At 38.9% G+C, this 9330-nt stretch overlaps 1 protein-coding gene across 1 annotated transcript; it reads left to right on the top strand.

Annotated features, from left to right (window-relative positions):
* Positions 1–2088: 2088 nt before the first annotated feature.
* Positions 2089–8762, top strand: LOC308335222 (butyrophilin subfamily 3 member A1; the record flags this gene model as incomplete). The annotated part of the gene is made up of 9 exons (XM_080792235.1): positions 2089–2119; positions 2807–2943; positions 3412–3548; positions 5440–5542; positions 5930–6013; positions 6384–6512; positions 7825–7903; positions 8004–8030; positions 8233–8762. 9 exons carry the CDS (start codon positions 2089–2091, stop codon positions 8760–8762), a joined length of 1257 nt encoding a protein of 418 aa, XP_080648361.1.
* Positions 8763–9330: the final 568 nt, after the last annotated feature.

Here is a 9330-nt window from a genome sequence, read left to right as displayed (position 1 = left end):
CCATGACGGGCCACAGATACATTAAGCAGGGGCCACACGGATTGAGTAGCACTGGACTAAGGGAAGCACCATAGAAGCAAATCTCTTTGATAGAAGACAGCTAGGGAAGCACCATTGGGGCGGGGGAAAGGAAAAAGGAATAGATGAGGAGTAAATGTAAATGACATAGAGGACAACTCATCTAACAATAATATATTGAATAATTGTAATTTATTTTAACAAAATAATATAACTTTAACCTTGCACCAGTCATAAACTGACCAACAGCATGATGCCAAGAAAGGGCAGCGCATGCAGCAGGTGGATTATTTTATGGTTGTTTACTTTAGGGTGGAGAAAATATGATTATTATTAAATCATATCAAACTATCTACTTTTATGACTGGGTGTTTCTAGTCTCGGAGATCACGTACAAGCGTTTTAGCCAGGGTGTTTCTGACTATCTCGTTTTTTATGCTGAGGGTCTATTTGTTATGACAACTGTCAGCTCTAATGGATGTATTGAGGGAAATCAGTGTTGGATTTGAAGATGGAAATTATAGTTGACCATTGATTCATGTTACAAATTACCACCAATGTTTGACTGTAAAGCATGTCTCAATAAAAACAATCTACATAATGTTAATTTGTTTCAATCGATAGCATATAAATGAAGGGCTGCCAACTCACGTGCACTGAGCCCAAGACAAAACTTAGAAGATCATAATAATAAATGTATTGTGACCGAAGGTCGCAGTTAAATATGGAATCTCGCATTTCCCGTGTGTTAGTTGGTCAGGCACCATCAGTGTGTTGGTCATCAGGTCTCGTGACATCATGTGACATCATCAGGGATGGAGATGTGGAGACCCTGATGTCATAGTAAATGTAACCTACTTTTGCAGTTAAGCCCATATATGGAGAATGGAGATCCCTGATGTCATGGATATATTTCAGAAACTGTTCTGACATTCCATAATGTTGATCCTTCCCCATCCATCCTCCCAATATAAATCTCAAAGTGCTACAGTACAGAATAAAAACATTTGCATAAAACAAAACTTGAGAGTCTAAAAAACAGTAGATTATATATAAATTATAAAGCATAATATTATGACATGCAATACAATACATTTGAAATGATAACTAGGAGTGCTTAACATTGCTTAAACCAAAATTATATCACTGCCAGCCCTGTCACTGGTTTATTTCCCACTACCACAAGTGAGGTCTACTATAACCTACTACGTCACAGAATATGGTTGGTAGGCAGCTGTACACCACATCTCTTCATTCCGCATTAATGTAATAAAACTACTGTGCTTTCCAGTAAGCCTGAAGGATCTCCTATATGCTTGAACTCTCAGCCATAAAAAGTCCAAAGTTCACGGAGTAGTTGAGTAAATAGGGTAGAGTGAAGTACTGGCTGTCCAGTCTTCGAACAACTACTAGACCAACATACTGGCACTCCCCCGAGGCACCGCACTGGGTAGGATTTTTGCTGATAATTGATGCTTAAATTATGAATATGATTTTCTGATGAGCTGATATGTTAGTTTACATATTTCAACATTAAAAAACGTTCTCATATTTCTGATGTGTAATTTTCCGTCATTAAAAATAAAATACATAAAAGATATATTTTAGTATATTCTGAGTCTCTGTTAGCCTTGGTCGTGACAGTCTTGGATGATTTTCAAAATAGTGTACCGTTAACACTCCCGGTCCGTACATCTACATATAATATGACAGTGACTTGTATCAAGGCAAGGCTAGGTCTCTGTGAATAATGTGTTCGTTTCACTTTCCTTTAATGCCATTTTTAGTATCCATTATAAATTATCTTTTAATTATTAAGTTTGACATTTCCCTCCTTTACAGTAGCCTACATTACATGGCTGGAGTGACAATAACTTAATAACAGTGAAAATAACAAGCAAATGCAGAGTAGACCAAATAATATCTTCGGTTTCTATTGGTAACAAGTTAAATGGTCATTGATGTAGGAATGAAAGCACGTTTTGATTCCCGTTCCATTTTTTTCCTGAAAACCTTTAATGACATTCAATTATCCATTTCTATTTTCAAAGGAATATTATGTCTTTTGAGATGAAGAGCATTCTGAAGACTAAAACCACAAGTATTTATTTCCCGCACTCTCTGATTACTGTAGATGAAATATTGTTGCAACATCAGTGATTGATATGATGACAGTACAACCTTTGATCAGATGTTATTACATCCATGATCAGAAAATGTGTTCATAAAATCCAAATTGAAATTTGCTATTGTTGCTGTCGGAAGGAAACCACCTAAAACAATTATTTTGTTTGCTTTTTGCATAAATCACTGCTGTTGAACTCCCTTACGTCTGTGTGTTATTTTGAAAATATTGAACCAATGGGTTTTCTGCTAATTATAGGTGAGACTTGTTATAGCCATTAACCCCATTAAGGGCATCTTAGGTAACTGAATGCCTGTAGCACTTGCCCTAGCCTCAGCGACCTTACAGGCGTGTGTAAAGGCTTAACTTAAAGGACAACTTTAGTTTTTTTGAACCAAGGTTCATGTTTTAGGTTGTTATTAGAGAAAGTAAAAGATAAGTGTTAATTATTTTTCATTTGCTGCTTTCTTTCGTTTTAGCCATTTCAGCCATTTTTGACAGGGGGGCATTAGAACGGGGCTACATTTTTACAAAATGTTAAGCGATTTCATTTCATTTCATTCACCATGTTTTTGTTCTTGCTTACTGTAAATCGCTCTGGATTAAGAGTGTCTAAATTGTAAATTGTGAATGTCCTCTAAACATAAATATTTGCCCTTGCAGAGCTGAGGGGGGAGAGCACCACCCAAAGTAGCTCCCTTGGGGCGGTGCGCTGGTCAGTGCCTGAGGAAGACATCCAGGCCCACAGCTCAGCTCCTAGCAACCCCAACAGACTCAGCAACAGCTCCATACACGTTCAGGTAGATGACACATGCAAAAATCCCTGTGTAAAAATGTAAAAATATGCGTAAAAATTGCTTTACTGTGACAGACAGTTATGTCTTGCTCGGACCCAGGTCACAGTGCACACTCACACTATTATGTATGCTATTTTGTAAGAGAAAAAAGAAAAGAAAAAAAATAGTCCAAAATAGCCTTGGAAACCACAGGCGTTTTTGTTTCCAAAACAACTCCCTGAACAATTTAAGAAAAACACAAGAGAAAATCTATTCTGATGGGAAAGTAGATTTCAGTTTTTTGTTTCATTTTTTCAGTGACTATCAAGTATCAAACCATTTCTCTACCGACATTTGGCATAAAATTGTTTCTGCCTGGCAATTTCCATTTCCAAATCTGATTCCTTAAAAATCTGTATTTGAGTTGAGTTTCTATTAGCAGTGCATGTGTTATTATTATATCCTGCTGATACCTTGGCGTGTTTCATGCAGCTTCCAACTCGTCAGAATGGTCTGAAAGACCTGCGCAGCTTGCAAGAGTGTGTCCAATTCATCAATCATTGGAAGGAACAAGTGGACCAAGTCTGCAAGGTAGGAAGGAAAGACAGACAGACAGACAGAAAAAGCAAGTAACATCAAAGTTTGTACAGAAATGCGGCTACATTAGGTACTTAGTTGGTATTATTAGACCAGTGATGAGGACCAGGGAACATGTGTATTATAACATTTAATATTAGTTTGCCACAGTTCATAACACATGTTGTGCCCAGTGACTTTAAAGACCCCTTTTAACATCCTCCACCCAGTGTTTGTTGTGGGATGGCTTTTTACAACTAAACAATATCAGGCGTTTAACAAGTAAAGAGGAGAATGCTATAGCTTCAGCCTGATTAGACTGATAAGCTCAAATGTACAGAACATGAGGTTATCAGTCTGATGTTTGGTGGGGTGACAAATAGGTCCGTCTCACAGGTTATGATGCAGCCAGTAGAAAATGACATTTTCCCAACTTAACCCCAAAAAATAATGGTGGAAAAGTATCTGATCTACAAGCTCACAATGCATCATGAGTCTTGACGTGTGTGATCTGTGGATGTGCTATTTTTGGAAACTTTTGGAACACTTTTGAGAATGTTTGCCCATAACGATAACAGGTTTATCCTGTCAATATCCCAGGTGTGATGTGTACTCTGTGTAATCGTTTCCCATGGCAACGCTTATCCTAATCTCAGTGACCGACATAAAACTTTTATGCCAGGTTTGTCCACTTTTCACGACCTTTCAACTGTATTTACAGGTGTACACATCTTTATCTACACCATTATATGTCCATTTTAACAATGTAAAAGGAACACCTAAAGTGGTTTGTTTTTTCCAGTAAAGGAGAAACAGCTAGATTGGAGCTCGCCCCTCCTAGGATGTTATGTCATATCTTAAACGTGGAAGAAAACTGACAGTTGCTTACTACAAAAAATAAACAGAGATTTAAGAAAATAATATTTATTTTTTATTTTGACATCTTAAGCTTGAATAGCTTAAATATACAATCGTGGGCTCCACCCAGAAATGTTAAAATTTGGCAACCATTTCTGTCCTATTTTGCTTTTTCCAAGTTATAGTTGATTTATTTATCTATTTTACAGTTTTAGTTTATTGACATTATATTTAATTGCATGTCACTCTTAATATCTCCATTCCATTCTTCTTTTTCATTTTAATATTTACTGTGCTATTGCTATTGTCTGTAATTTAAAATATCAATGCCGCTCTCTATTCTTTTTTTTGTGTGTGTTGAGTACTAGTGTCTGGTCTTTAGTAATCTCTTTGGAAAGATTGAACACAAATATTTGAATAATAATATCAGTCTAATAGGTCAGAATTTGATATATTTTACTGCACAGTGACCAGAAAGGAATCTGAGATAGCAATGATGTGAATGTAAAATAATGTGTTTGACTTTATAGATTGGTTATGTTTTTCTGGTACAACAAAGCATAGGGCTATTAGGGTGGTTAACAGAGTTTGTGGATGCTTATATAGATCAGTCACGTACGTAATTGTTTTTATGACCCACTTAGATCACCTACTGTCCTGCAGTACTGTACTGTAAATGGTTAGAACATCTAGGACAGGAGTAGGCAGTGGCTCGTAACATATCTGGATGATGGCTGACATGTACAAGCCCACAGGTGTTGGGAGGCCCACAGGGTGTTTTCATAAGCGGGTCATATAGTGTGGTGAGTAAGAACGTTTGCTTGGACCTTTAGACTAGTTAAATGTATAAGCAGCAAGCAGTTTTACTAAAACGGCCTTTGATAATAGACTTGACAACTACGATTTGACCCTCAAACCAGTCAATTAAACGGTCAGTTCATTTTTACAGCTTTTACAGTATTTTACAGTATTTCTTCTCGTGGGTGTGTGTGTAAACCACATTTCATAATGGCTATTGATTGTGCTCAATACTGTACGTGCTGTATTTCTTCAGAAGGACACATCTGATGGAAGGGAGAGCAGCAGAAAGGGAGAGTCTCAGACTCGCTCTGAACGCAGCATGGAGGAGAGCAGGAAGTTAATCTTGGAATGGGCGGGAGAACTCCATCACATTGACAAGGTAGGTACAGTACAGGTCAGTACATAGCGTATGTGCGTGTGTATAACCTTCCAATATTTTACCCATATTTTAACAAAGGGAAAGTTTAATGCATGCAAAAATCAGTAGGTATCAACGATATCAACAATAAAAGATAAGCTCATACACTGCCAATTGCACAGTCAAGAGTGAAGTTTCATGAACATTTCGGCCCAGTAGACCTAGGAATAAGGTCTATTTGACCGATTTTGGGGCGAACATTCTGCAAAAATAGCAGATGGGGGCCAATAGGCCTACATAGAATTTAGGTGGTGAATTGAACGTTTTGAAAAGACATTATGAAATGTTTATGACGTTTGCTTCCAGCTACTGAAAGACACACCCTGGAAGGTAGAGGAATGTGAACTAGAGGAGGAGAAGAGGAAACTGGAGGTGGATGCCAATGAGGAAGCTCAGACGAGGGTTATGGAGTGGGCCAAGGAACTACAGATAGCTTCAGAGGTCAGGGCTCAAATGACATGAGGACAAGGAGGAGAATTGTCACAGAGCACAGCAATGCCTTAACCACTTCCTACCAACCTGGCATCCCTATTATGTAATCAATGTTAAAAAGTAGTAGGCTACAAATAGCAGATATATTAAAGCACATACAGCTCTTCTATTTTCAACATTTGTCTTGTCGTAGTATATAGGCTGATATAGCTAGTCTACACCTTTTTAAAAATACATCACAATCATCATTTGCAAGCAGAACTGAGGGAGATGTAAGATCATGCAAATTGAAGCAGGTGCGTAACTGTGTTTGTGTGTGTGTGTGTGTTTGTGTGTGTGTGTGTGTGTGTGTGTGTGTGTGTGTGTGTGTGTGTACTAGACCTGTGGTGTGGAGAGTGAGGAGCTTGGTAAGCTACTGCGTTTGCTGGGCCTGAAGAAGAAACGTCTAGTCAACCTGCTCCCTCTGTTGGAGTTCATCACCTGGTCCATCCTGAAGGAAGACAGCAAGGTGATCACACAACACACATATGTTTCAGATGTTGTTTTGACTAGCAAGGAGAAGAGTTCCATTCTGGAACCTACAGTATAAAACCTTATAGGAATAATAGTTTTATTTATAAAATATTTTAACGATATTTTATCTTGGCATTAGATTCATTATAGGATTTCTGCCAGAAGGTATTTTATCTGACCACTTTACCTGTGTTATAGCCTGCATGACACGCAGCCTGAACTTTCATTTAGTTTCACTCCGTTAGGCTAGTGATCTGCTAGCGATTCAGGGGCTGGAGACAGGCTACCTGTGTTACATACACACATACTACAACTTTTACAACAGAAAGGACCACACCTCGGACAATACATTCAGTCATTAAAACCTTGATTAGTTTAGCTAACATAGCTGAATGAGCTGATGTGGGCTATACATCACTGCACAAACAGGGACAATTTCATCTACACTTTTAAATCAATCCTCACATAAAATGCATTAACTACATTAAATAAATCAAATCATGACACATTTAGCCCATCACACAAATATAGGCCTACAGCCATTGTTTTTAAATGTCTTTTGTTTCTTATGTAATGTAACCAGTGATATAGGCTACTGGGTGGATTAGTGAACCTTTGGACTTTTAAAGCATCATACTTTTAATACAGGAGCATGCGTGGTGATAATGTTCATAGGCTACATGTTACAACAGTTTTCCACTCTCTGGCTGATAACCCTCTTACTTGGCAGTATTTCCCATCATGTACTGATACCTTGCACTGAAGATTCAACAGATAACAGTTCACAGTTGATATGCTGTTGCTGTTATCAGAATTAAATTGTAACACAATCTTACAACCCTTCATACAAAGTAATAAATAAAATATTGCAGCTCTCTTATAAATTAAACATTTAATTATCAATGGTTAAATAAATAATAATGAAAACCTATCAAGCAATCCACAACATTGGGGTGCCAATAGCAGAGCGGTTAAGTTGTGTACTGAAGGCTCTGATGTCTGTCAGTGAGTCCTGGGTTCAGTGGCGTGTAACCACCGGTTAACCGCCTTATTGGGGCATAAATAACAGAAGCTTTTAATCCACTGTACAAAACAAAAATAAAATGAACAAACTGTACAAAAACAACTAGCTTTCAAAAGGGCACATTGCTGTCCAGAGGACAAAAAGGCAGGTGCTCTAGCACCACCTAGTGTGCACTGGGTTCAATTCCTTTCCTGACTCTCCCTGTTTCCTTTCTCTCTACAGTCTGGACAATCAATAAAAACAAAAGAAAAATAACTCTTAACTTATTTTTGTCCTCCTTCAGAGAATGATTCCACAGTTGTGGTTGCTGGCGAAGCAGCGCACCTGGAAAGCAGGCATTCCACGATACATCCCCAACACAGGTGGGTGTTCTGTTCACATTTTGCATTATAATACGATATGTACACAGTCTGAGCCTAAATGTAGGCCTATTGATAGTAAATGTGTGTTTTCTATTTTCAGTGTGGACCTGGATTTGTAGTGCATCAGGTAAGAGCAAACCTAGTGTGTGGGATTATGTAGTTCAGTTTCTGCCACAGTTTTATATAGGCCTACTCTGTATAGTGTATATTCATGAATCAGATACACTATCATACCAAGTACCAACATCACTTTCACAATATTCTGAGCTGATCCAGCTATCAGCTTACAGTGTTGTATTTACACCAACCATCTCGAACCGTCCAAACAGCTGACGTGAGTCTTGACCCCACAACCAACCACCCATGGCTACAGCTGTCCGATGACAACCGGAAGGTCCAGGAAGGCCTTTCTCCCGCAGAGCTCCCTTACAGCCCTCAGCGCTTTGACGGCTGGCCCTGTGTGCTGGGCTGGGAGGGCTACGGCAGAGGCCGCCACTACTGGGAGGTCGACATAGTCAACAACGGTTACTGGCGCATAGGAATGACCACTGCCGGCTCCAAGCGCCACGGCCGTTTCCCAATGACCCCGCGGCAGGGCTACTGGGCCCTGTGGCGCAGCACACACCAGTTCTTCGCCTGCACCAAGCCGGAGACGCCCCTGCCCGTGGGTCTCGTGCCCAAGCGCATGGGCATATACCTGGATTATGAAGAAGGCCAGATCTCCTTCTACAACGCTGAGACCAAATCCCACATCTACTCCTTCAACGGAGGCTTCAAGGAAAAGCTCTACCCGATGTTTGCTCCACTGGACGGACGCACACTGATGACCATCATGCCACCACACAAGATCTCATTGTGATCACACTGATGACCATCATGCCACCACACAAGATCTCATTGTGAGCCACTGATGACCATCATGCCACCACACAAGATCTCATTGTGAGCGGAAGCTTGTTTTTTCCCCCAATATTTCAACACCAATGGTCAAATTTGCTGAAAGAACTAGATTATTAAACTTGATTGGTCAGATCAGACAAACAATAAAGGTCTAAAATGTACAGTAGAAAATGTGTATATAATTTATTTTATTGATGTTTATAGATAATATCTATCAATAGTCATTCATTCTTTCGTATTCATGTATTTCTGTCTGTATGTATTATGCTCTATGCACTTTATACTATATTTTCATGCTCTGTATACTGTACATAATACATTTCATGATGGGCTATGTACCTTGTTGTCTCTGTACTCTGCTTAATTCTTTTAGGTAGGCCTCATCACTTACCCTCAACTATTAAACTAAAAAGTTTGGTATTAAATTAGAAGTATCGCAGCACAGTTGTATGTCTCCACTAACCAATTGCCATTTATATCCGTAACAATAATAATAACAATCAAGAAATGAAAGGTAAAAATGGTGC

Source organism: Protomyctophum bolini (genome assembly GCF_963924005.1).
Source record: "Protomyctophum bolini genome assembly, chromosome: 20".
NCBI classification, from domain to species: domain Eukaryota; kingdom Metazoa; phylum Chordata; class Actinopteri; order Myctophiformes; family Myctophidae; genus Protomyctophum; species Protomyctophum bolini.
Note: the sequence above shows the minus strand (reverse complement) of the source record. Positions and strands in the feature narration are given on the sequence as shown.